General features: G+C 54.3%; 2 protein-coding genes and 1 long non-coding RNA gene across 3 annotated transcripts in view; 1 reads left to right on the top strand and 2 right to left on the bottom strand.

Moving 5' to 3' along the window:
* The window catches only part of NRG2 (neuregulin 2), a 152937-nt gene extending 142642 nt beyond the window's left edge, over nucleotides 1–10295 (bottom strand). The window contains exon 1 of the mRNA XM_041488018.1: nucleotides 9863–10295. Coding sequence (XP_041343952.1) covers nucleotides 9863–10286 — 424 coding nt within the window. The 5' untranslated portion in view covers nucleotides 10287–10295. The remainder of the gene's footprint in view (nucleotides 1–9862) is intronic.
* A 3901-nt stretch (nucleotides 10296–14196) lies between these two features.
* On the bottom strand, nucleotides 14197–18249 carry LOC121364614. Its single transcript, XR_005956885.1, has 3 exons — nucleotides 18193–18249; nucleotides 16865–16951; nucleotides 14197–14794 (listed from the first exon to the last, which is right to left on the bottom strand). It is a non-coding gene; the product is annotated as an uncharacterized LOC121364614 (long non-coding RNA).
* Nucleotides 18250–20893: 2644 nt separating this feature from the next.
* PURA (purine rich element binding protein A) lies at nucleotides 20894–27637 on the top strand (the record flags this gene model as incomplete). The annotated part of the gene is made up of 2 exons (XM_041488013.1): nucleotides 20894–21007; nucleotides 26813–27637. Coding segments are annotated over exons 1-2 (939 nt in total), but the record flags the coding sequence as incomplete, so codon positions are not given.
* Between the last annotated feature and the right edge of the window lies 1 nt (nucleotide 27638).

Consider the following 27638-nt stretch of genomic DNA (forward strand, 5'->3'; position numbering starts at 1 on the left):
CAGCTCCGTGCAGCAGCTACAGAAGTTCGCAGGCATCAGCAGAGCAGCTGCCTCACCCGAGCATCCTTCATCACAGCGAGCAACACAGAGCTGCTCAGCCCTCCAGCAGCTTGGGAAAGCCTCTCTCCACACCATCACACAGCATCGAGTGCCCTCGGGGATCCGTGCTTGCCGTCAGTACTCCCAGCTAGAGCCGAGCACCAGGAAAACAGCCTGGATGCCAGAAGCCTGCATGTCACCAGGAATGGACTGACAGAAATCGTCTCCTCACACGCCACAGCTCCCCCACACAGATGGAGTGTGCCGCTGCAGATCAGAGGCAGGGCTGGGCACTGTGAGTTTCTGTCCTTGTGGTTCTAACCCTTCTGCTGGGAGCTGAGCTTGGCGGGGAAACATTTGAACGAGGTGGCCACCCAAGGAGAGACAACACTCTGCTGGCTGATGCTTTGCAGGTCTCTTGCAGATCCTTTTCAGGAACAAGGTAGGTGGCCTCCAACCCCAAACACCGACTCAGATTCCCCCAACTGCCCAGAGAAGCCCTGCAGGGTCTGCTTCCCTCACAGCCAGGTCTGCCAGCCCGCAGGGCAGCAGCCGGCAGAGGGACAGCCCCACACCCCGGGCAATGGATGGTGCTGAGGTGCATCAGTGACCACTGCTGGAGGAAGGGGAGGGGTTTGTTTCCATTTCTGGTGATTTCTGGTGCTGACACACTGCTGGGAACCCAACACACCACCAGTTTCTGCCTGCTCCCTAGAAGAGCACACAAAGCACCATCCTTCCTGCTTGTTAGGCAGGGAATCACAGCGTGAGGATGCTAAGAAGCTTTCCTGTGATCAGTGGCACAGATAGGATCTGAACCAAGTCTCCAAGCACAGCCCCTTTGCCTGCCTTGCTTCCCTCCGGAGCACAAAGGCACACAAACACCCCTGGCTGCAGTGAGTGTGGCCAGCAACCCTGCCCTGAGAGCAGCCCCCCTCTAGAACATCCCTACACTGGAATGGGCTGGATGTGCCACAAAGCTCCTTCTCATGCTCCAAGTGATGGAGGAATTCAGAGGAATTACTGATCACAGCACACCTCTCCTGGGGCTAACACCCAGCACTGCCTCAGCACGGGCTGTGCCTCACCAGTGCAGCCTGTCCCTTCAGGCATCGAGGTATTTGGGGAGCTGCAGAATCAGCAGCTGCACCCCAACCCTGCTGTACATGCAGGCATGGCCTGGGCACCCCCCAGTCCTGCAGTGAGGCTCTGGGTGCAAGAAGGACCTTTGGGTGACCCCCTGCCTGCTGCCTCCCAGCAGCACCCCAGTTCTTGTAGGTATAGAAAAAAATCCTAATTCCCATCCAAACCATTCTACATCTACTGCTATATCTTATGCAGTGTTCAAAACCCTCAAGGCCTTTTCCAGAATCTCAGCTGCATCTGAGCCTCCCAAATCCACCAGAATACCTGACCCCAACTAGGTTTTTCCCTCCTTCCCTGTAATCCTACTTGGGCATCATCTGGCCTGTGAGTTCTGCAGCATTTGCCAGAACTTGCAGCTGCTGTTGTGCCTGAATGTCCAAGAAAGAATGACAGCCATCCTACAAACCACCAGCCATCCAGCCTCTTGTGTCCCCCACACCAGGAGGACCAGCTTAAATTACCAACCTAGGCAGAAAGTGCCGGAGAAGAGCAATCCTGGTGTACCTCAGACCTCCACGCTAGCTGCAGCCCCATTTACTGACAACAAGGCATCTTCTGGGAACACTCAAGGTCAGGGCATCATTGGGGGATGGAACTCGTTTGATGTTTGCCCATCAGCAGGGCCGAGTGTGTTGCTGCTGGAATGGGTGATGCACACACTCTGCGTGCACGCAGAGAGTGCCAAGAAAAGCCAGGAGCTGCAGGAAGGACCTGGCAGGGAAACTCCTCCAGCTCCTTCTTGCTGCCTCAGCTCTGCACATTTGGGGATGTGTCTGTGCGATTCAGGCTCTCCAGTGCTGTAAGAAAGGGCCTCCAGGTCTTCTCAAAGCTGTCCATGCCAGGTCCCCCAAGGACAGAAATTTCTGCTTCATTCCAGCCCAGGCAGGCAGTGAGTGTCCCATCACCCCTGAGAGGAGTCCCTGATGTTCCCCAGATCCCACCAGCAGGCAGCTCCCCATGGAGTCCAGGGCTGGGGCTGAGCCAGCCTGGCAGCCAGGATGGGAAGACAGATCCTTCTCCCAGCAGAGATACAGGGAGAAGGTGGCTGAGACCTCACATGGCAGAGGATCTGCCCAGGGATGCTGGTGACTTCAGCTGGACTCCCAGCCCGTGCCAGCCTGGCTGAAGGCTGAGAGCAGCCATGGGAAGACTCAGCCAAACACATCCACACTCCTTTTCTCCTCTGCACCAAGACACATGGAAGGGCAGCTGAGGAAGACTGGAGGGGTGGGAGGGAAACACCTAGAGCAGCAGGTCCAGACAAGGGTGAGGAGCACTCACTCCTACCCTTGCTGTTACTACCATCCCACAGACCCCTGTGAAAGATCTGACTCCCAAGCAGGGCATCCTGACCTAGGGCTCATGCTCTCTGTCACACTCCCAGGGCTAATGAGCATTTTGCTAATCACACACCCACACACCTCTGCCTGATGGCAAAGGCCACATCCCACTGGCCTGGGCTGGCAGTAAAGGCTGTGCCCGACGCTGACCTCCCTTGGTTTGTCCCAGGGCTGCCCACCCCCAGCAGCGGCAGCGGGAGCAGGGTCCGGCAGGGACAGGCTCCGGCCAGGGCAGCAGCCAGGGCTCGTGCATCACTGCCAAGTTTGAGGCAGCCCAGAAAGCAGACCTCATTCCAGTCCCTACCCTCCTGCCAAGCCATCTGCCTGCCCTGAGACCACCGAGAGGCTCCCGAGCAGCGTTTCGTCATTACCGAGCCATTAGAGAAAGTGGACGAGCAGTGATTGATTATAATGAATGCAAATACCTGCCTTCCGACCCCTTGGCAGCACCTGGCTAGCTCTCCCACTAAGCAGTACAGTGTGTCCTTCCACAAGCTCTGCAAAGCATTCCCATCCTCCTCAGCCTTTCCACAAGCCATCAGGCACAGCACTGCCCATCTAGACCTGCCCTAGAAAACCATCACATCCAAGATCTGCTTTCCATCAGCCCTGAGGCTCCGCTCTCACCCGCAGATCCTACAAGCTCATTTCCAGCCCCTGAGCCCATTGGGAAGGCTTTCCCAGAGTTCTCACCTTCATCAAGAGGGTGAAGGACAGTTCCCTCACGTCAGGACAGGGAAAGAGAGAGGGGCAGCAGGGTGGGAGCTGAGTGCTCTGTCACAAGTGTGACACATCCCTACTCATCGGGCACTTGTGTCCCATCACAGAGAGGTGCTGTGCTCAGAGACAGCAGCAGCCAGCTCTGCCCCAGGAGGTCACCAAAGATGAAGTGTTATTCCTGCAAAACCAGAACAAATGCTACAGCCTGCAAGGATGAACTCAGTTGCCCTCCAGAGGCCAGCAAACAGTAAGTCACAGGAATACAGGGAAGGAAGGCACTGTCCTGCTGCCGGCAATGGGTGTGGGGCAGGTGGGGGGACCAGAGAGAGCCACTGTGGCCACCAACTGCAACAAAGAAAATTCAAGGACTGTCCAGGCCAGGGAGAGTTGCTGCGGGCAGAAGAACCTTGTCCCTGAGCTACAGCATTCAAGATGCAAATCATGTGCTCCCCTCTAGGACCAGTCTTCTGGGGTACCTCATATTTTCCATCCTCCAGAACTGGTCATGGTCTTATCCACGGTAGAGCTGGACCATGGGGATTCAACAAGAGCAGTTTCTACTGGCCCTTCAGCCCAGCCTTTGCAGCACAGAGCCCAGCCCCAAGCTGCAGCAGCCAAGCTCTGGGAGCATGGTCATTCAGCTGAGAAAGAGCAGGACGGTGATTCATCTTCCTTTTGATCTCTAGCCTACCCTTGCAGCTCAGTACTCTATCCCCAAAATTTTGGGCAGCTGGCAGACCTCTCCACCTCCCCCCAGGGCGGAGACGTTAAGTGCTGAGAGGCGCTGGGGTTCGACTGCTGCACGCCCAATTCGGTAGGCAAGCAGGCGCCTGGCTGCCAAAGTTTCCAGGGAGATGAGCTTCCTCCAGAGCCTCCCCTCGCCGCACGCACCCGCGAGCCCCCGCCGAGGACAGGCGTCCTCTGCCATCTGCACCGGACAGAGCCGCTCACAGCGCGGAGAACACCTCACCGGGGAGCGGGGCACAGCCTTCGCCTTCCAGCGGCACCGTTTGGGCACGACAGGGCGGACAGCACTTGAGGAGGGGGTGAACTCGCGTCCTGGCAGCCTCCTCCGGGCAGCAGAGAGGGGCAGGATGTGCTGACAGCTCTGCTGCGCCCAGCCCAGCTCCCAGCAGCGCCGGCAGCGCTGACCGGGCTGCGCACCGGGCACGGGAGCACCGACAGGAGCTGCCAGACAGCCCCGGCAGCTCCCGGCTCAGCGGAGGCACTTCCTCACCTCCCAGCACTTTGTCGCTCAGGCTCCTCTGCAGTGACAATTCCTCAGACGACCAGAGTCGCCCACGGGCTCGCAGCCTCCCAAACCTGCTGCCCCCACGGATCAGTCTCCTGAGCTCCTCCTGGCCGAGTGCGTCGCTCAGCTCTGTGTTTCTCCCTGCATCTGCGCCGCCACCTGCCCTGGGCCAGCACAGCTGACCTGGGGAAGCCCAGATGCTGTGCCAGGGCCAGCACAGCTCTCGTTTGCGCCCAGCAGCGTCACACATTGACTCAGGAGGGGAATGGAGATGAGGCGGCTCCAGCAGCAGCATGCAGTGCCCCAAACCTGGCAAAGCAGCAGCCGCTCTGCGTAAGAGCCGTGTCACATGCGCAGGGGAACTGGCCACCCCCTCCAGTCTGCTGGGAGAGGCACCCTCAGCCCAGCAGCACGGTACCAAAACCCATCCCTTGTGGCACTTTGCAGCAGATTTTGGGGTGTGCCAAGTGAAGGCTCCAGGCCCTGGTGCCCATGGTGCACCTTACGCAGCCCAAACAAAGCGGGGAGCTCAGCTGTGGCAGAGCATGGCTCCCTTTTTGCCTGGTGATGCAGTTTACTGCCTCTGTGCTCCCAAGCATGCACCAGTTTCTGATCCAGATCCAAACCCAAGTCAAGGTGTTGCCTGTGATTTAGAAAGGGCGTTCTGCTTCAGGGCGCATATCTAAGGGCTGTCAGCTGGCAGAGCACAAAGAGCCACCAAGCAGCAGCTGGGGCCTGGGCTGGGCATGGAGCAGCCCTAGATATAGAAATCAGCACTGCTGGGATCACTCAGGAGCTGTTTTAGTCTCACCTTACTCATGGAGATCCTTGGGGAGATGCTTTATTTACTCAAACATTTCTGAAAGGGAGACTGAGAAACTAGCCAGGCTTTGCTCCACACATGGCACATGTCTGGGAGGGAAAAAACTCTGTTTCTGTGTCAGGCACCACTGAAGACACTGGGACCTGCAGCTTAGGCAGAGCAAAGTTCTCCAGTTCCAGTTGCCAGTTCCTGGATGGCTCGTCTGGGAGACAAGGAGCTGACCTGGCCACGAGGACCCAGCCGCCCCAGGTCGACTCCACACCAAATCCTGTATGAGAGGATTTGAGAGAGCACCCAGAATTGTGTCACCCTTGTGAGAGGTCAAAGCTGTGTGCACCACAGTGACCATTCCCCATCTGCAGAAACTCAAGGCAAGAAGGAAGCAAGTTTTTGCTCTTCTGCAAACCCAAAGAAGTGTGATTTTCTGAAGGTGGTGAGAAACAGTTTCAGACAGCTCTAATTAGCAAGGTGGTGTGTGAGAAAATCCAGCTTTGCTGCTCTGTGCTCCACAGCTGTCCTGGGATGAAGGGAGAGTACCACCACCAGCGGCTGGAGCCCACCCACACCCCTCCCCTGTGCCTGCCTGGCTTCCAATGATCTGCAGGATAGTGAAGAATGATATTTTTGCATGAGCTGCTAGTCCAAAGTTGCCAGTGCTATTTCAGGCAGCAACACCTACACTGTAATCCAAAGGGCTGTATTTTCCAGCGGGCACTTCAAAATCCGACCTCCCTCCTCCCCTCACAGGCCAGCTCTAACCAACCTGGCCCCAGGATAAACAGCTCCCAGCATCAGGTGGCCACTGAGGCCAATGCCACAGCCCCAGCACGTTCCTGATTGCCACTGGGACCAAGACACCTTCGGACTGGAAATAAAATAAATATCTCATCTCACAAGAAGTACCAGCTACAACAACAGGTCCTCTGCCTGCAAATCCTCCCAGGGATCTGCCACCACCAGATTACCTGCCCAGGCTAAGCTAGCTAATCCTACAGGAGAGTGGCAGACCTCGTCCTGGAGCTCAGCAGCGTTTTCGGTGAAGTGCTTCAGGAGACATACAAGCTCTAATTAAAGCTACTTTGCAAATCGCTGCATATGGAGGCAGGAGGACATTTGCTCCTCTGTGAAAGCAGAGACCAGAGCCTGGACAGGTTAAATCCCCACTCTCCTGTGTAAAAAATATCTGCACATAAATATTTCACACAGGTAGAGAGGACTCATGCAGAGTGGGAAGGAGATGCTGACACAAGCTACCCCTAAAGACCAGGAGGATGAGGACCACAAGCCCCTTCTGGATTCAGATCAGGAGTTGCTCCAGTGGGGATAATGCTACCAGCTCCTTCACCAGTGAAAGCCAGCGCCGTGTCTTGCACCTATTTCCTCCTCCTTGATCTGTGCGTGTAGGCACAAAGGAGATATGAGACCATCCAAAATTAAGGAGCTAGAAGATACAAAGAAAAGAGACAGGAGGAGAAGCAATAACAGGAATCGTTATATAACAGCATGAAAAAAAACAATAATACTCCCAGTGCAAAAGAGGTTTCAAGATGGACAAGTGGGTGGTGAGACCTGCAGAACACCAGGCCTCAGGACCAGCTGCTCCCTCTGTGCCAGAGGGATGAAAACCATGGCTGGGCAGAGCTGCAGAGGCTGCACCCCTCTGGGGTTTGCAGGTGGGGAAGTTCCAGCCTTCAGATCCTGCCCAGCAGTGAGATGGCCAAAGTGAGAATCCCCCTCCCTGGATCTCTGCCCAGAGGGCGCACAAGAAGCAGCCCAGCTCAGACCCCACACACAGCAGGCACCAGACTGGCATTCCTGTTCTGTCCCCCACACCCCAGGCCATCCTTCTCTCACCTCAGTCCTCCTGGCTCTGCACAGAGAGGGTCTGGGTCCCATGCAGAGTCTCAGCACCCACTTTCTCTCCTCCAAGTGAGATGTGCAAACAGCAGAGACTGCTCCTTGGAGAGAGACATGGATGCTCCCATCACAGGTCTAGTCCTGCATCGCATCCCGGACCTCGGCACGCAGCAAGAGCAGGAGACACACAGCATCTTAGCCAGTGAGAAGGGGATGAATCACTGGAAAACAGACCCAGGCACAGAGCCAGAGCAGGGAGAAGATGGTCCTGTGAGGCCTCCATCTTTGGAAGTGGGGGAATTGGAGTGATCAGTGCCACAAGGTCCTCCCTTCCCACTCAGAAGTGACCCCAGCTTCTGTCTCCCAGCTCTGTAACATCCCTCACACAGCTGCAGCCCAGCTGTCCCTCAGAGTGCTCCTTGTGCCCAGACATTCACCCCCTGCCAGCTCTGGCGTTCTCAACACCCCCATGAGCAGCAAGAATGGGAAATAACCCTGCATCCTTTTGCATCTCCCCTCCCAGCACAAGCCACAGAGCAGGAAGGCAAACTGTGGGTTCCCAGTTCACACACCTTTCCAGCAGCTCAGGTGCTACAAATCAGAAAATCCTGCCAGGAAAGTCACCTTCAGAAGTAACCTCCCAGCTGGACCAAGAGCATGAAGTGCTCAGGGAACCACCAGTTCAGCAAGCTGAGACTCCCATTTCATCTTCATCACCAAACCAAACCACAGCTATGACATTTCCCAACCACCAGATTTTATTTTTCCTTTGGAATCTGCCATCGAGCTCTGCTGAGACAAGTCTCCCACCAATCTGCAGTGTCCCTCAGCCAGGGAGCCCGTCAGAGCCACACAGAAACAAAAGCATCAGCTCCAAGGAGGTGTCACGACAGAATGACAATCCTTAACTTGTTGTTACATCAGCCCACACATTAACACTTTGGACCTGAGCCAGGATGCCACGGAGCAGCCTCCATTCCCCTTCAAGTCAAACCCTGCTGCTCAGAGATGCACGAGTTCAGAATCCTTTTTGATTTAAAAAAAAAAAAATAAATAAAAACAATAAAAGCCACATACCTTTTGCTGTGTTTTCCCCTGACAATGAGACCACAGTCCTGAGAAATTCCCCCATGTACTTTCCTCTTGTCTCTACCACAGCTCTTTCACTAAATCCTCTCTGTCCACGATGGCCCATATACAGATGCACATGAAATTAGTGTCTCCCAAATTAGTTTTCTTGCACACAGTCCTAGCCCATTTTCCTCAACAACATATTATGATATGCAAGGTTCCACCTTTCTCCCAGGAAACGCAAGCTTCTAAATTTATCTTTTGGATAACTAAAAAAAGAGACAGGTCTAGCTTTCACAATGCGGGGTCAGCAGTCCCGAATGGTGAAGTATTTGCCCCAGAAACACGCAGTTAATAACACAGCAACAACCACCACAGAGCAGTACACATATGGTCATTACAGAGCTAAGTATAACTTGACAAAGTACCTTGCTTTTAATGAGGCAAAAGGCCAATTAACCTGATGAGGATGCAGTGTACTGACATTGAGTGGGGAGCCTGGATTCCCTGGAGCTTCACCCTGTATATCCTCGTAACACAGCAAACACGAGGAATTCAAACCCTTGCTGAGGGCACAGCACTTAGAGCTCTCCGGCTTAACATCATCCTTCCCCAGATTTTGTGACACAGTATCCAGCATTCAGGCTGGATGAAGGGCCAGCCGTGCATTTTTGTCAGCTCAGATCCAAAGCCTGGGAAAATGCAGGCATTGTCCTCGCCCGGTCCCCACCGCCCAGCCCTTCGCAGGTGTTCACCTGCCAGAGGACAGCAAGGAAAATCCAGGAACAAAAGCAGGGACGCTCCGGCGGGCACTTCCCGTTGAAGTAATTTCATAACCGCGTTTCCAGAGGTGCTGGAAGAGCAGCACAAGCCACCGCACGAGAGCCGTGATCGGAGACACCGAAATGCGCGGAACGAACAAAAGAAAAACCAACTTCCCCCCGCAAGGCCGTTATTTTGGAAGACGCAAAACTTCCCGGCTCTTGGGGCACACCTGGAGCGCTGCCCTGTCCCAGCCCCGCATCCCGGGCCCGGCCCCTCCGCAGCAGGGAACGCGCCCGGGGCGGGGGTCGCGGCCGGAGTCACCGGAGCCCCCGCAGGCCGGCAGCTCTCCCGGCAGGGCTGCCACGGCCGAGGCCCCCGAGGGGAGAGGCACAGGGGCGCTGGGACCGCGCTCAGACCGCGGGCTCCCGCGCGGCACCGCCGAGCGCCGGGCGGCCGCGGGCTGCGGGCACTCCCCGCACCGGGCCCGGGGCTGCGCTGCTGGCGCGGCGCCGGGCCGGGGCTGCGGGACCTTGAGCCGGGCGAGCGAGGAGCCCCGGGGCCGGGGGATGGGGGGAGCGCGGCTGCGGCTGCCGGGCCGCGCGGAACGCATCGTATGGTATCGCATCGCATCGCATCGCATCGCATCGCACCGCATCTCCCCCGGTGCAGGCGCGGCTCCCGGGGCCCACCGGTAGTGAAGTGGGGGGTGATCGCCGGGCACCTGTCCCCCTCAGGTCCGAGCGGTACGGACCTGTCGCCCCGCGGCTGCCCGGGACGCGGGCCAGCGCTCCCCGCCGCCGCTCCGCCATCGCCCCCCGCCGCCCCCCGCCGCCGCGGCGCGGCCCGTACCGCAGTCGGCGCAGAGGATCCGCGCCACGTCCCGCTTGAGGTTCTTGCCGCTGGTGTCGAGCGGAGCGAAGGCGGTGCGGAAGACGAGCGGCTCCTCGGTGGGCTCCAGGAAGAAGATGTAGCGGTGGTTGCGCTTCACTTTGAAGCAGGGCGCCTTGGAGCCCACGCTGATGAGCTGCTCCCGCTGCAGCCCCCCGCTGTTGAGGGGCCACAGGTCGAGCACCTTGACCAGGACACCCCCGGCGGGCCCGGCGCCGCGGCTGTCATTGCCGCCGGCGGGGGGGCCCACGGACTGCACCTTGCCCTCCAGCACCACCGCCGCCGTGTACGCCTGGTCCTGCACCGACTTGAGGCTGGGCGAGTAGCAGGCGAGGGAGACGCCGAAGAGCAGCATGGAGAAGCCGGGCGCCGGGTCGCGCCTCATGCCGCCGGCTGCCGCTCGCTGCCCGCCGGCCCTGCGGCGGCGGCCGGGCTGCGGGGCCGGGCTGCACCGGCACGGAGCGGCACGGCAGGGCACGGCACAGGCACGGCCTGGCGCGGCGCGGCCGCGGCACGGCACCGGCACAGGCACTGGCGCGGCGCGGGGGGGAGGCGGGATGCTCCCTCAGCTGCCCCTGCCCCCGGGATGCTGACCCCCGCACCCCCCCGGAAAGGTGATTCCCTGCCCGGGAACTCCCCCCCGGGGATGCCCGCTGCGGCGGGGATCCCCGCGTCCCTGGGGGTCCCCGGGGATGAAGGCAGACCGCGTTCCCTCCATCCGGCCATGGAGCCGGCCCCTCGGCAGGCCCCCCGGCGTTCGCAGAACCCCCCTTTTCCCCGCAAAAGCGACCAAAGATGCGCTCATTCGGGGGCGGCTGCAGGTGACACGGGGGTTCCGCGATGCGCAGGGCCCGGGAGCCGGGGTTTCCTCTTTGCCCGATGGTTTTATGGAGCTGGGAGATTTGTGCCCGAGATTCCCTGCACACCTGAAGGAAAGGCATTAACATAGAGACAAACGGAACACGCAGTGGCCGGGGAGACAAAGCCGCCTTTCATGCCCTGTTCCTGCTGCCTCTCGTTAATAAACAAATGCTTTTCCCTGCAGTGGCTTCCAGGAGGAGTCGCTTTAAGCTCCAAAAGGTGCTTGTTTGGGTTTATTTTCGAGGCTGATCCTGAAGCATCTGCGCTCCCAAAGCCTCGCTTGCCCAGGCAGTGCGGAAGGGAGCCGAGATGCTCAGTTACCAGCAGCAGGGAATGTTGTGGTTGTTGCACTGGATTCTGCGTTGAAGGGGAGCGGCCATAGTCCCATCCCACGGAGGTGACCTGGAGGCGGGAGGGCGATGGCTCTGGGCACGGACTGCAATGGCCCCAGGACCTTTAGAGCCCCGGAGAAACCCCTCAAGGGATGAAAAGAGCTGGGTCTTTGAGCCCATCGGTGAGAGCAAAGGAGCACAGATGGCAGGATGGGGATTTGCTTTCCATTTATCATAGTGCAGCCAGAACCATCAGGAAAAATGGGAAGGGAGCAGAGCCGCTGTGCCCAGCCCAGCCCAGGCATGGGGCGTAGCCTCTCCTCCTGTTTTCCGGGCTCGGGGCTGGAGCCAGCGCTGTCCCACCGCTGGCACACGAGGGCACAGCCCTGGCACACGCACCCGGGGCTCTGCAGCCATGGGCGGCTGTGGCTCCTGCTGCCAGCCCGGACCGCTGCTCTTCCCCTCCCCGGGAGTGCTGACAGCTCTCAGAGCAGCGTTACCATTGCAGGGCCGTGCACACAGCAGGGCTCAGGGACCATTTACTTATTGTACACATTTCCTCTTGCTAAGCGTGATTTTCTGTGGTCTCTTTTTGGTCTCGGATGTTTCTGAAGGCTTTCTCTTTTCCCTGATTGGTGACCATGCAGAACTGCAGAGAAATGCAGGGGGAGGTAGAAGGGACCAGAAGTGTTTCCCACGGCAGAGGGAAGAACAGTATTTTAGATTCAGGAAGCTGCTCGGAGGAGCAGGGAAACCACCTGACTTCTCTCTTCTTTTGACATAAATCTCTGTGGAATTTCCCCTTTCCCTATCATTTTGCTCAGACAGCAACTGAGGTTCTGCCTGAAAAGGAAGGAGATACCCTATAGCATAACTTGATCTGGAGCTTGCCTGCTCTACCCTGCCTGTCAGCAGAAAGGGCACTTTCATACCCAGGCAGCTGAGTTGCTAATCCTTGTCTGGTTTTGCAGGCTGAAATCCCAGCAAGACCACAGCAATTCTTCCAGTGAGAAATCCAGTGCAAGGTACCTGTGAGGCCTCTGGGGCAATTTTGAAAAATGAGGATTTTCTTTGTCTCTGGGGCATTTTGAAGTCCAGAACACTTAGCGTCAAAAAAGGGCATTGGTCACATCTCCTTTTAGCAGTATTTTTCCTGTTGTTCAGCCTAACTCTTGTGGAGTCAACTGGCTTTCATCACTTGAGACACTTGCTTTTCTCTTATCATTTCAGAAATGGTTTAGGACTAAATCCCTTTCCCCCTTTTATGCTGCTCTTCCCATATAAATGGAAAATCATTATTTTCTATAGGTCCTTGGGCATTTTGACATATGAAATAAATAAAGAAAGGTCCTTGGTGCAGTTACCAGAGCAACCTGAACACTGGCTCTGAGAGAATGAAGCCTAAATAACCGATTTTAAAAATATTTTCCTTCAGTTGAGGGTAACTGTTGGCAGGGACCCCAGGAGGTGAGTGGTCTGTTTTAATTTATCCAAAGCCCATCTCTCCCCGAATTCCCTGCTGTGAAACCCTGTCATATTTGCCATCCTGGCAGAGAGATGGAGAATCTGAGCTCAGCCTGGATTCCACCCTGTCTGGAGGACCCCAGAGTTCAGCAGCACCATCAGAGGTTTTCATTCCTCAGGCAAGTGCTGTGAGGGCTGGTTTTTCTTTTACCTCCTTTAATTTTGTTCCTGCAATTTCCCAGAGATGCCTGAAAACAAAGCACCTCTCAGGTCTCTCTTGCCCTCTGCCAAGGGAGCTCCTGGCACAGAGCCCTGCCTGGAGCACAGGGCAGTGTCCCAGTGTCCCTCCCTTCCTCAGGGAGCCTTGCAGCTCTTCTGCAAGGACAGATGTTGACCTCCAGCAGCACAGGCAGGTGGGCTGTCCTCCTTCAGCATCCTCCACAGGTTGCAGATTCTCAGCCTCCTCCGTGTCAGTTGAAGGTGTGCTCCTGCAAATCCCATGTGGGGATTTTGGTGTAAGGAGGAACAAAACACAGAGTCACAGAACGTGCTGAGCTGGAAAGAGAAGCATTGAGTCCAACACCTGGCTCTGCACAGGCTATCCTAACAATCCCACCTTGTGCCTGAGAGCATTTTCCAAATGCTCCTGGAGCTCTGGCAGCCTTGGGGATGTGCCCATTCCCTGGGGAGCCTGGGCAGTGCCCCCCAGCACCCTCTGGGGGAAGAACCTTTCCCTGATATCCAGGGAAAGGTCCGGCCATTCCCTGTGTTATCCAGCACAGGACTGTGCTAAGCTCTTCCCCATTTCAGGCCAGCCTCAGAACCATGCCTGCATTGCAGGGGTGTCCCCCCACCTCCCACAGCCCTTGCCAGCACCAGCTCTATCCTGGTTCCCTGCAGGGAGCCTCAAGCCGTGCTGGTGTGAAGATGGCAAATACAGGAGATACCATCCCATACCCCAACCAGGAGAACATTGCTTTCCCTCCCTAGGGGACATTCCTTCCCTGCAACAATCAGGTGTGTCACAAAAGCCCCACAAATGCCAACAAATCCGCTTCAATCAGTTTCTCCCACCTCCATGTCTTCTCTGCAAGGATTTGGCTTGCTCAGTTGGGGGATGCCCATGGAGAGCATCAGTGCCCCATGTGGGGCAGGAGCCAGCCCTTCACCAGGACACACCAGACTCCTGGCACCAGGGGGACACCACCACACCCTCAGGTGAAATGAGAAAAGCAGGTGATAAATGATGAACACAGGAATTATGTGGAAAAAGGAAAGTCCAACACTCAGTCTGAGACTCCAACCTGGACATTGACTAACCACAGAATCAGAGAATGGCTCAGATTGGAAGAAACCTTAAAAATCATCTGCTTCTATATATCTCCTGCCTGTTAATGTCAACTTCCAGTGCAGGGGAAGGCAGAACTGAGAGTTGTAGCTGTAGGCACCAGTGCTGTCCCTCCCAGACATTGACTATCCTGGCACAGAGGCCTGATCCAGGCACCCATCCTTCCCTCAGCTGGGAGAGCATTGACCCACTGTAATTCCATGAGATGTTCAACAGTCCAAAGAAAAGATGAGAACATTTGTTGCAGGGACAAAAAGCAGGACTTTATTATGATGAAACGCACCCCAAAAAGCCTTTTATCTCTTGGCACATGGTGATCAAAGGGAAAAAATCAAGAGCAAGTAGTTTCCTCCACCTGGAAGAAAAGCAGTTAGGGTTCCCTCCAGCCCCTTTGTGACATATTCACCTAGGCAGTAGGAAGGAAAAAAATCTACTCATCCTTCAAGGAAATGTGTGCCTCTTTTATTTGCTGCCCTCCCCGAGAAACTCATTCACTCCTTGTCCACCCACACAAGCAGGAATGATGAATGAAAAACAAACCATAAACAATTCAGCCTTCCCTTTTCCCTCCCAGCCTTCCAATCAGATGTTCCAGCCCGTGCCCAGATTCTGCCCGTGGATCGCTCCCACCGCGTGCCTTGGCTCGCCGTGCTGCTCGCACGCTCGTTCCTTGGACACAGACAGCTGCATCCAACACGTTTGTCAGCAGCTCCAGCTCCAGGAGAGCTTCACTCAGCGTGGAGGAGACAGGGGAGCCTCTGCACCACTGCCCAGAGCCAGAGGATTCCTCTGGTGGGACTGGCAGAGGCGACACTGGCAGGGAGCTGATGATCAGGCAGGCAGCTCTTCGTGTCCCCCAGGACAGCGGTGCCCAGGTGAGATGTGTCTCTAGAAAGTTGACAGGGTGCAAAATGGCACCAGTGTGAGCAATGCTCCCCAGAGGATGGTGTATCCCAGCCTCCAGCCCTCCAGTGAGAGATCCCTCCATCCCAGAGGTTCTCCCTGGACTGGATTTCACTGCCAGCCCTGGATGTTTTCTCTCTCCCTTCTCTCCACACAACCTCCTTACACCCCCCTGTGTATCAAATAACAATTGCAGCCATACCAGGGCATCAGGTACATCTGTGCACTTCTGAATTCCCTTCATAGGCAAAGTCCCCTCCCACTTTTGCCTGTTTTGTGTATTTTTATGTACAAATACGCTGAGTGGGTGTATGCCTTATTAAATGTGTAGGAAACAGGGGGAACGAGGACTTGAGGTACCACCACAATAAAAGAGAGGGACGAGGCTCTTCGGCTTTGCTCTTGATTCCCTGTTTAAATACAATTTGCTATTAGATAAGAGACCCTCTCCAAATTACTTCTGAGATCCAGGAGGCCATTTCTGCAGCAACAAGTTACTGCTTGGAGGCAGCCTGTGGCTGGAAAATGCCCTTGATATTACAGAAATGGTAACTTGTTTAATAGATCCAAATAAATAGGAAAGCCCAGGAGCTCGGGTGGCAGCATCTGAGCCCTGTACTGAGAGGTGCACAGACCTTAGGGCAAGGCTAAATATAGGTCCCACAAACCAGAACAACAGAGCTTTTACTGAGAAGATAATCAAGCCCTGGAGGAAACTACACAATATAAAGCTGAGATTTAAAATAAATGTGAAATGAGTTGGTGGATTTGGGACTAGTTCCTTATGGAAAAGTTTTCACATCAGAAAAAAATCGTTTGGTGAAATGGGCTCTTTAATTAGCAGTTCCAGCAAGAAGCCAGGAGGATTGGAGGGGTTCTGGAGCCTCATCCCTCACCTTTCCATCCTGCCCTTTGCAAGGAGAGCTGGGATCAGGGGAGGGGTGGGCTGTCCCAGGCTGCTGCATGTCAGGGGCTGAAGAGGATCCCTGTTTGCTCTCCTTGTGCTCTCCTCTTACCATGCCCTTCCCAAGAACATCCTGCGCTCTCCAAAAGCAACACCCAGGGCAGCAGGTGCTGAATCCAGGCAGGAAATCCACAGGACAGGTGTCCATAGCCCCTGCACACGAGGCTCTCATCCTGCACCCACCAGTGGCCAGGCTGCAGCCACTGGGACTGTCCAAACCAGATTTCAGGTAGCCAGATCCTGAATGCAACATCCCAGCTGTGATGCCCAGGGAGGGAGGCTGGATCCCACCCACCAGGGCACACCATGGCACTGCCATGTCCTCACCTGGCTCTCCTTCAGCCGGCTAAAGGGGTGCAAATTAAAAAATAAGACCCAAGTTATTTTTCCTTTTCCTCTCTCATTCTTTCCTTGCTTCATCTCACACTGTAATCTTGTGGTTTCCAATTAAATTGTGTCTTTATCTCTCCTTTCCTCAATAAGTTAGTGAAAATTACTTTTGCTCCAAGGTGGAGCATGAATGTCTCACTCTGTGCTGAGCATGAGACAAGACACAGGGCCCAAGGAGGAACAGAAGCTCCTGCTTTCCTGGGGAGTGATGGGTTCAGTCAGGCTCCTGAGCCCCCCCAAGCATCTGAGCCTCAAGTTTCCATTTTCAGCTCCATTTTCAGCTCCTTCTCCTCCTTGCAAAGCCTGTGCAACAGCAGTGGGAGGTTACAAATAGAGCAAGGCAGCTCATCTGCTGCAACTCGCTGTGTGATCCGTGGGCACACACGTGCACGTGCTGGATCCTCCCTCCTCAGGCACCTCCAGCCTCTCCCAGCACACCCAAGGCCACGCTGCTTTCCCGGTCTGCAGCTCCCTCCTCAGCCCTTTGCTGAGCACGTCCTGCCTGGAGCTGAGGACACAGGCAGCACCACATGCATCTGCACTGAGATTAACCCTGCACAGCCAGGGACAGCAATTTGTATTTCCTCACCCAAAATTCATCCCCTGGGAAGGATGCCAGGCCAGCTCTGACAAGACAGAGGCTCCAGTGGGAGTCTCTGCTTGCTGCAGGAGTGATGGGGCACTGACATCACCTGCCTTACCTGCCGCAGGGGTGCTGCTCCTGCCTCTCTCTCCTCTCCTGAAGGCTGGATCACACACACAGACTCATTGGGGCAGGGACACAGGCACTAAAAGGAGGGATGATGGGAGGTGGTCTCGTTTAGTCTGTCTGAGAGGAAGTTAATGGCTAAAAACTACCTGGAGGGCAGGTACAAAGGCAACAGAGCCAAAGTCCCCTCCGTGGGGCATGTCACACAGGGCAGTGGCCCTATAATGCAGCTTGGGAGGCTGAGGGTGAAAATCCAGGTGATCTTTCTTTCCCAGGAGGTGGTGCATCCCTAGGAGAGCACACAGCATGGGGGCAAGGGCCCTGCATTGTTTGGGGCTGATGAGGCTGAGCCCAGTGAGGCCGTGGTCACCCTGACCTAGTGCTGGCAACAGTCATGGTGCAAGCAGGCACCAGCCAGCAGCATCCCAGGGCTCCCATCCCACTGCCCCTTCCAGGACCCTGAGACTCTGGGATATGTGAGCTCTACCCAGTCTGGCATGGCTGTTTCTGAGCCCCCAGCTAGTGGGGTAATGCTGGCTGCCCATGACACGACACACAGCACTGTCTGCTCCCTTCCAGGAGTCACTGCTTCTTCATGCAGGGAAGCAATGGGGACCTGAGTGAGGCACTTCAGAGTAGAGATCTGGCACAACCCTTTTGTTTCCACAGGTTGGAGATGGCCAGGGAGGCAGCAGGAGCCTTGGCTCTGGTCTGAGGGGAGTAGTCTGTCCCTAGTCCCCCAACAAGCACACCCATTTCCTCAGGGATACTCCCTGGACTCAGTGGGGGAGGTGGTGATGTGGGGGGTCTCTCCAGCCTCAGTGAGAAATGCCCAACAGCAAAAGCCTTCATAAAATATCTGTTTTAACAAGGCAGAGTAAAAAGAGAAATGTCAAGGGCAAGTAAGCCTTATGGCCCTTCAGATGCAGAGCACCCTGCATCCGTGCAGCGTGGGATGGACCCAGGATGGATTTTCCCCAGCGTTGCACATATCCCTTCCCTGGAGAGAAGTTCTTCCTTTTTGCTTCCTCAAGCTGTCATAGATCCTTCTTTTTATTCTGTCTTATTAAGGCAGCTGTTTTATGATGCCATTTGCTGTCAGGCCTTTCATACTGAGATGCAGAATTAACCCCCTCTCACAGGTGCCAGAGCCCCTTTCCTTCCCAGCCCCGTGCACTGCTTTCCCCAGAACAAGGGTCTGTGCCTGCTGTGCTGCCTGCAGACTGTCCCACAAGTCTCCAGCAAAGCCAGTTTGCCAGCTTTGCAAATAGCTTTCCTCTCTAACACAAACTAGGTGCTGCACACATCACAATCTCTTACCTGCTCCATCCAAACCTTCTGGAATCCCAGCTCCGCATCTCCCCACCTGAACCTCATGGTATTTGCTGAGCAGCTGTAAAACAATTAATTGAATTTAATTATTGAGAGGATTTTCATGTTTCCTGAACACTTACACACCATGTTATCTCAATCACACCAGGGCTGGTCTCTAATTCTCTTTTTAATGAGTTCCCAAAATATTCCCATAAGCAATATCCTCAAACCAGCTCCTCTATCTAGACACTGTGAGAGGCTGAAACCCCCCTAATGGTCCCTGGGGAGGGAGAAGGACTTCTTGCTGTGCTGGGTGCATTCTGTATTGGCACCAGGCAATTCCTGCTCTCCCCAGCAGCAGGATTTAGGGGAGCCAAGGTTTTCTCCTCCTGGTGTGATTCAGTCCGTGCTCCTTCTGTCCTTCACTCTCCTGCAGGGTTATTGCACAGCCCCAGCTGGGACCTGTGGGTCTAAAAGCAGACCAAGAAATTACCTCATAAAAGTGAAGGTTTTTACCCTCTGACACCAAGCCAGAGAAGACTCTGCAGCCAATTTGCTCTGTGAGAAACCAGAGCATAAAAAAATTCAGTACCTTCGTCATTTTACTCATGGCATCTTTGAGGGAAAAGAAAAAAGATGTTGCCTCTATGGTAAGGGTCTGGCTTATGGACTAAGAGGTTTACAATTAAACACCTCTTCAGCAAAATCCAAAACACTGGGATGAGTTCTGGGACAACTTTTTTGACTGGGAGTCTCTGGATAAGCCACAGAGAGCAGGAATCCCAGGTTTTCAAATCCCAGACAGGTCTCAAGAGGACAGAGAGGAATCCCACCCAGAGCCACAATGATGCTCCAGAAAATATCCTCAGAGCAGCTCTGAAAGAGATATAGGCAAATGTTAAATAATTATTAAATTAACTTTGATACTTTGAGACATTCCCTGCTACAGTACATCATTTCTTAATGCTGCCCATGGGAAGTCACTCACAGGAAAGGAATAGTGCCTGACTCTTCCTTGTCACAGCACCCAGGTCAGGCTCACAGGACTCTGCAGCTGTGAGCTGGGGGGCCTCTCATCACCTCAGAGCTGGCAGGAATCAACCCCACCACCTTGTGAGTGACAAGTGACTCTGCTGCCTTAGATAACCCCTCACCACAGTCTCTTTTCTTCTTGGTAAAGCTTAAAATGAGAAGCCAAGTCGGCATTTCTCTTCCTCTATGGAAAACTGTGGACCTTTAGAGGGAGGTATCACACCTACCTCCCACCAGTGGCAACCCCCCTCTCACCTCTCACAGGAGGACAGCAAAGCTGACCATACCTCCATGTATCAGCACAGCTGAGACCTTTGTTCTCCTTGAAGGACAGCTGTGACTTCCTACCAGGGCAGCACTGGAGTATGGCTTAAAGAGCAGCTTTACCCTCCTGGAAAAGACTGGGCTCCAGAAGATGCCTCCTCCCAAGTGTGGGGCAGGACACCTGGCTGGGCCACAGAAAGACAGAGCAGTGCTGCAGTACTTGAAGAATGGCATCAAACACTCATCCTGCTATCCCTCACTCCACAAAATCATATCAGAGATCATCTTGTATCTCCTCTAAACAGGCTTGGCCACCACAGCCAGATGCTGTGGTGAGATGAGATGCCTTGGTTGGTCTCATGTGTGCACGATGAGGAGTTCAGAAGTTACAAGCTATAAATTCTTCTGGACCAAAGCTCCCACATTCTCCAGGCCAGGCTGAGAAGTATCTGTGTAAATAGGTTTGTTTACAGTCAACCAAGTGTTTTCATCCCAGGGACCCAACCAGATGCCTGTCCTGATGATGTGACTGCCAAGCAGCATCAGCACCAGCTCCACCAGCACTGGGCAGAGCAGCAGCTGCCCTGGTTGGGTCTGTGCCCACCCCACAGGGCCCAGCCTGCTGGAGAAAGGTCAGCCTCATGGGACACATCAGCTGTCCCAGAGAGGGCAAGACCAAGCACAGGGCCAGTGTGAAAACTCAGAGCCACCTCCAGGAACAGCTTTGAAGGGGGCAATTCCTGTCTCCTGGATTTGCACAGCAGCTCACACCCTCTCACAGACCTGCTCCCAGGGCAAACCCCTGCTCAGCCTCAGCACCAAGGCAGCTCCACAAAGCACAGGGGATGAAACACTGCAAAACAAGCTTGGACCAGGGCCATGCCTGGCCATGAGCCAGAGAGGGGCCAAGAGCACTGTGAGCAGAAAAGGTGTTTATAAACACCTCTCCAAGCCTCCTGCACAGCAAGACAAGCTGTGGAAATGCCTTTGGCTCCTTCCTGCTCATCTCTGGCTGGGCTCCACAAGAGCTTCCAGTGCAGGTTTTTGTCCATTTATCTTAGAATTGGGAGGGAGAGGAATTGAAAGAGTTTAAATTAAGTTCCAGTGCCTCTGCTCTCCTCCAGGTAGGTATTACTCTATTCCTGGGTTTATGTAGCATCCTTGAAATTACTGCTTTAGGTATCAGCTGTGCCTGCAGGGCTGCATTCACTCACTCACACACACACATTTGCCCCCAGGAGCCAAAAGGCAGGTCCTGAGCTTCTGCAATGAGCTTAACACTGCTAGAACAAGTCTTGAATACACCCATTAGCCTTGTGGCTGCTGCTTACCACCACAGGAAAAGAGGATTCAAAACCAGGGGCACTAAAAACACTAGGTGGGTGCCAGGTCCAGGGGGACAATTACGTGGATGCAGCAGAGGTTCTACCATAGGAACATCAGCTACTTGCATCCAGCCAGGGATCTGAGCCCTTGTCTGTACTGCACAGCTCCATCTGCACAGGTGGACTTCGCTCTTCCTTGGGTGAGTTTTGGGAGAGTTTTTCTTTCAGAGTCATGTAAATCAAACCCCACAGAGGATGGGGAGCTGGGATTCTGTGTGCTGGTTTTGGCTGGGGTAGAGTTAATTTTCTTCTCAGTAGTAGTTATGGGGCTGTGCTTTGGATTTGTGCTGAAAACATGGCTGATAACACAGAGATGTTTTTGTTATTGCTGAGCCATCCCAGACCATACAGCTCTGCTGTCCTGGGGGTGTCTGAACACCTGTCTGTGATGGCAGGTGGGAACAGATTCCTTGCTTTGTTTTGCTGGTGCATGTGTCTTTTGCTTTCCCTAACTGTCTTTATCTCAGCTGCGAGTTTGTCTCACTTTCCTCCTTCTGATTCTCTCTCCCATCCCATCAAAGGAGAGTGAGTGGATGATGGTGCTGAGCTGTCATTTGGGGTCAAACCACAGCACTGTGTCATGCTGGCAGCAGCCAGCCCACCTGAGAGCTGAGGACTCACTGCATCCTCTCCCAGTGGCAACAGCCAGGTCAGCATCTTTAGAGAAAAACTTCTGGGGAAAAGAAAAAGTCAAAGCATCCTTCTCTTGGATGCAAAACTGGTAAACTGTGATTTGTTCTAAATCTCATTTCAAAAGTGTGATTTGTTCTAAATCTCATTTCAAAACTGTGATTTGTTCTGTGTCTTCCTTCTCATCCTCACAGATGTTTGAGATTTCTTTGGCCCCACATGGAAGCAGTCAGCCCATTTCCTCCAAGCTCTATGAGCACCCTTGCTCCCTGGGAACAGATCGCAAAATATCTATTCCAACATCCTCACATACCTTTTAAGGAAAGGGGGTTTAAAGTAATCTGAAAGAATCACAGCCTGCAAAAGCTGCACTGGGGAGGGGCTGCAGTATTAACCTCAAAACCAGAAGTTACAAATGGCCAGAAAGGTCCCCTGGCTGGAGGAGGAGATGTGGAGGTCCGAGGCACACTCATACCTGGGAGTCTCTAGAGCCAAGACTTCTCTCTGCCTTCTCCCACCCTTTTCTCCTCTGGGACCCTGCACCAGCTGGACTGCTCTTGGACACATTAGGGACCCCATCTGGTGTGATCCAACAGCTTTAGAGGCTAAAAATTAATGGCAGGATAAAGCAGGCATTGTGACATGGGGGGATGCACCTCGATCAGGCAAAGCTGGAAAACCCAGAAATCTGCAGACAATGCCAGCCAGCGCTTTCTAAAGCACACTTCCCAAAAACATGCCTTGAGGGCATGGATTCACAGCCCACAGCCCCGAGCATGTCCATGAGCCCAGAAGGAAAAGCAGGACCAGAGAGGATGTCAGCTGCCTTGCTGCATGGCTGTGCAAGTCCAGAACCAGCAGTCATGGCTGGAGGAACAACAGAACCATCTGGGCACAGCTCTGGAGACAGCAGCAAGGCAGCATGAAAAGAAGAGGAATCAAACAACAAAAACAGGAGGTGCTCTCATCTTAATAAAAGGATGAACCAGCTGGTCACAGGAGCCAGATCAGCTGTGCCTGTGAGCCAGCTATGCCCACCTTCCTGGACGTCCCTCTGGACAGAGCACCTTCCCAGCCAATGCCACGGGCATGGGAAAAGGGAAGGAAAGGAGGAAGCCCACCCAGGCATCACAGCAGTTCAGCTGGAGGCAAAGGAGTCACCTGGGAAACAGGCAGTCACATACACGGGTGACACAGCCTTTGCTAACTGCTGCACATGATGCTGGGCTCTAGTCCTTGCTCCTCCTTAGGAGACAAGGAGCAGAGAGCCCTGGGTTTATAAATTACTCTCACTGGAACCAGAAAGATTGGAATTTGGTGGCCATTTGTTGCTAGCTTTTGACAGAAGAGCAGCCAGCACTTCCTGGATTATGCGGGGAGCTGGAGAACCATGCTTCCCTCTTAATGTCTCTGAGAACCAAGAACTGGGGAAGGTCCTCACTCTCTGCAGGTGACGAGACCTCCATGGTCAGAAAGAACAAATGAGGGGGAAGCCAGCTGAGAAAAGGGCAGTGGGGACTTGCAGGCCAGTCAGAGGAGAAGAGAAAGCACACTGGACTTGGAACAAGCCATCATGAAAACAATCCCAAACTTAATTCACTTGGATAGGACATCACATAGTGCTTAGAAGAATTAGCCCTTTATCTTTGCAGACACAAGAAGCAAGAACTTGTTCTGCCATTGTGCAGTCCCTGACTCCTTATTTCTTTGTTTCTTTTTTGTTTGTTTTTTGTTTCTGAAGAGTGAGCAAAAGAGGCGTCGTTACAGCTCACCATGGAAACTGCCGCTGTGGACAAGGAATGGCTGATATGCCCTCGGGATGTCACCCTCTAGCAGGTGGCCAAAACGACACCACCCTGCACCCAGGACCAGTCTGGACGCAGCCGTGCCCCACTCCGGAACAGCTGGAAGCCAGGCTCCCTGGCAGGGTTACCCCTGAGGCAGTGACCCTCCAGCTCCCCCGGGGAGGAATCCTTGCCTCGGTGCTCCCCCAAAACAGATCATCAAAGGAAGTGGAGCTGCTTTCTTGGAGAGAAGCGGTTCCAACTGGAGCTGCAGTTGTCCGTGGCCAAGCTTTCCCATTGTTATTTTACAGTCGCTTGATGTTCTGAAAGATATTTAGAAAAATGATTTTAACTGTCCTGTGCCAAACTGGGTGAGGGTGAAAAAAAAAAGAAATTTGGCAGGGATGTTATTCATTCAGCATGTAGCTTGGATGACGTCCAGTGACTAACACAGGAGTTTTAACTGATCTGGGAGACTAAAAACCATTCACAAATAATTTGATTTAGGGTCACTGTGATTTCTTTTTATAAATAATTTTCATTGAGAAGTATTTTTTTAATTAGGATCGACAGATCCTAATAGCAACGCTATTGTGTGCATCGCTCATCATTCCCATCTTCCTAAATGACTTTCATATGTTGTGTGCTGGTTTCTTGTTTGCTGCACACGATGGGGCTTGTTCACAGGGTAACCAACGCCTCACAGCAGTGGACGAGCCATGCTGAACTCCTCTCTCCAAAGGCACGCTCCAAGGAGGACCCAGATGGAAAGCAAAGGGAGCTTCCACCATCCTGTTACATGTTCCTGTTCAGGGGCTGGTCTGAGCCTTCACCCAGCCTCAGACATCCCCCGTGGCTGTAAAAGCCTTCTGAGTGCTCTGCATCTGAAAGACGGCAACAGCAACTTGGCTTTGGTGCTTCAGTGCTCCAACTCCCATCACGGCACAGGAAGTTCTCTGAACTTCCCTTTTCCCCTTTTCCGTGGTGGAAAAAATTCTTACTGGACAAGAATGGGACCAAGGGAAATATCTGACACAATTTGGAAAAGTCTAAATTCAGTCACCTCCTAACCCAGTAGATCACCCGACTCAGCCTGAGCAGATTTGGGAAGACTGCAGGAGAATTCCGACATTTGGATGAGAGAAGAATGACTCGGCGACTCAAATGAATCTTGCTTGGCAATATCCTCTGTGTGTGACAGCCTTTTCTTTGACTTGCACAATAACAATTGCAGCCCAGCCACTTCAGCTGCTAATCTTATCTCTTGTTTGAATGGCTCTTAGCTTGCCTCCTGTTGATTATAAATGTTTGTACAAGTTCTTGGAGTCAGCGGAGTTGTTGTTTCGTAGCTGAATTGCAGGCTGGGGCTCCAAACTTTGAGATGCTCAAAGTAATGATCAGATATGTTCTTAAAAGCCCACTGAATTGGATTTCAAAACAAAAGGCCCATTGATCTTAAGCCTGAAATCCCAGCCACAACTCTTAAAATTTCTTCCCTTGTCTTTCCAAGGAACTGAAACTGGTGTGAAAAATGACTACAACAGTCAAAGAAAGGAGGATTATCTTATGAGAGGAAGCTAACTAAATTTGGTCTCATTTAGGCTATCAGAACAGTGCTGAAGGGGGTATAATTGCTACTGAGATACACACGGAAGGAGAGAAACTGCTAGAAAATCTTGTGAAATCTCCAAACTGAGAGTTGTGAGGCTGGACATGAAAAGATTTCTGATTTTCAGAGCGAAGAGGTCTGGGATGGGTTTCAGCAGAAGCCACAGAGGCAGTGCAGTGTGCAGCCTGATAACCATGTGGGAGCCACTGATAGGACTGCAAGAGGCAGGACGGGCAGCATGTGACCAGGAGCTCCCTGCAAGATCCCAGTCCAGCCTTTGCCCTGTACAAGGCCAAACCTGGACAACGTACGGAGAGACTCCCCTGGCTCCTGCACTTATCCATCACCCTGGTCCATCCTATTTTGCACCTTGCCTCATTCAGCAGCCATCCCAAGCTTGCCTTGGCTACATGATCTTGTTTTAGCATTGGGCAGACCAATTTAAGTTCCTGTGGGTCCCCAGGATGGGCTGCTGTGGTAGAGCTCCCATTGAAAAGATTGTCTTTTGGGAAGAAAAACACTTTTTTCCCTTTGTTTTGTTTACTTTAATAGGCAAACGCCTTATTCAAGCCAAATTCAGGCACAAAACCAGAGCATTAAGTAGTGGCTGTGACTTCCAACACTAAAAGGTGCTGGGCAAGCAGAATCCCACAAAACATCAACCCACCAAAGCCCCGACACTGGCAGGTTGTTCCCAGGATTGGTATCCACATGGAGCACATCCACTCCTGAAAAGGTACCACTGGCCTGTGCTGCGAGGAAAAATAACCTCTGCTGCTGGCCAGCATCCTCAGCACCAGCAATTTTCACTGCACCCCAGTCAGAGATAGACTGGGCACGCACCCCCAGGGCACAAACACAACTCCTCATGCACTTCCCAGTTCTACCGCCTGGATAAAGCATGGCTCATCCATAAGGACACCTGCTGGTGACAGCAACAGGCCGCGGGTTAGGTTGTTTGATGTCATTTGACTTGAAGATAAAAAGAGCAAATCAAGAGACAGGGGTTGCCAAAGCACCAGCCTGCAGCCTGCCATGGGGGCACCGTGGCGATGCCAACCTGGACACACAGTTCCCATGCCAGGAAACACCCAGGACAGCTCAGGTGGTCTGAAAATCAAACCCAGCATCCAGGGAGAGCACAGCACATCCCCAGCACTCAGGGCTTTCTGACAGCTGGCAAGCTGCAGCTCAGCCAGTGCTGAAATATTGTTTCTGTGGTAAAAGGAAACTGTTTCTCTGTGTATTTGTTTTATTACCCATGGAGTCGGCATCACCACGGCTTTAACCACAGCCATGGGGCAGGCTGGGGGTTCCTCCTGGCTGAGCATCCTCTAACGCAACAAGATGTCTCAGCAGTTCACTCCGTCTCCTTGAGAAAGCCATTTGTGTGCCAAGCACATTCCACAGGCCACCCCAAAATTCACCTCATAGCGCCACTCTTTGTGCAACACTTGCAGGGTTTTTGGGATGCTAGAGGTACATCCATGCCTTCCCCAGAAGTCAGCAGCCCTGGAAGCAGCAGGCAGGGAAGCAACTTCTGCCCAGAGCAATCCTACCAGTTTGCTTCGTGACCTGCAGCATCAGGAGAAAACATCCTTACTCGGGCTGGAGCTGGCTTAAAATTGAGGGTTTGGAAACAAGGACTAGAAGCTAAAGCATCCCCTCCAAAACCCAGCCCCAAACCTCCAAAACCCACCTCCAAGCCTCCAAAATCCACCTCCAAGCCTCCAAAATCCCACCTCCAAGCCCCACCTCCAAACCCCCGCTGCGGGAGGGCGCCCGATCCCCCCGCTCCCCATCCCCGCTGCGCTCCGAGCCTCCAAGCCCCGCGCCACGCCATAGGCCTATTAATTAACTTCACCATCAACCCCGAATAAACACATATCCCACCCGGGCATCCCGGGCATCCCACCCGGGAGGAGGGCCCGCTGCCGAGCGTTCTCCCGTACGGTTCGCTGCGGGGAGCACGAACCCGGCGGCTCTTCCGGGCCCCGCCGGCTGCCCCCGGGGTGCGGGAGCGCGGGTGCGGCGGGGCCAGCGGCGGGGCCAGCGGCGGGGCCGGGCAGCGCCGGTGCAACAAGAGCCGCCTGACCCTCTCCATGTCGGTGGCCGTCGAGTTCCGCGACTACCTGGGCGACTTCATCGAGCACTACGCGCAGCTGGGGCCCAGCCAGCCCCCCGAACTGGCGCAGGCGGCCGACGAGCCCCGGCGGGCGCTGAAGAGCGAGTTCCTGGTGCGGGAGAACCGCAAGTACTACATGGATCTGAAGGAGAACCAGCGCGGGCGCTTCCTGCGCGTCCGCCAGACCGTGAACCGCGGCCCGGGGCTGGGCTCCACGCAGGGCCAGACCATCGCGCTGCCCGCACAGGGCCTCATCGAGTTCCGCGACGCCCTGGCCAAGCTCATCGACGACTACGGCGTGGAGGAGGAGCCGGCCGAGCTGCCCGAGGGCACCTCCTTGACTGTGGACAACAAGCGTTTCTTCTTCGACGTGGGTTCCAACAAGTACGGCGTGTTCATGCGGGTGAGCGAGGTGAAGCCCACCTACCGCAACTCCATCACCGTCCCCTACAAGGTCTGGGCCAAGTTCGGCCACACCTTCTGCAAGTACTCGGACGAGATGAAGAAGATCCAGGAGAAGCAGCGGGACAAGCGCGCCGCCGCCGCCGCCGCCCCCGCCGTGGGCGCCGAGCCGCCCCCCGAGGCCGAGGCGGCCGCCGCCGGGCCGCCCGGCGCGCTGCTGC

The sequence above is a fragment of the Pyrgilauda ruficollis genome, unplaced genomic scaffold (genome assembly GCF_017590135.1).
Source record: "Pyrgilauda ruficollis isolate IOZ18807 unplaced genomic scaffold, ASM1759013v1 scaffold86, whole genome shotgun sequence".
NCBI lineage: Eukaryota > Metazoa > Chordata > Aves > Passeriformes > Passeridae > Pyrgilauda > Pyrgilauda ruficollis.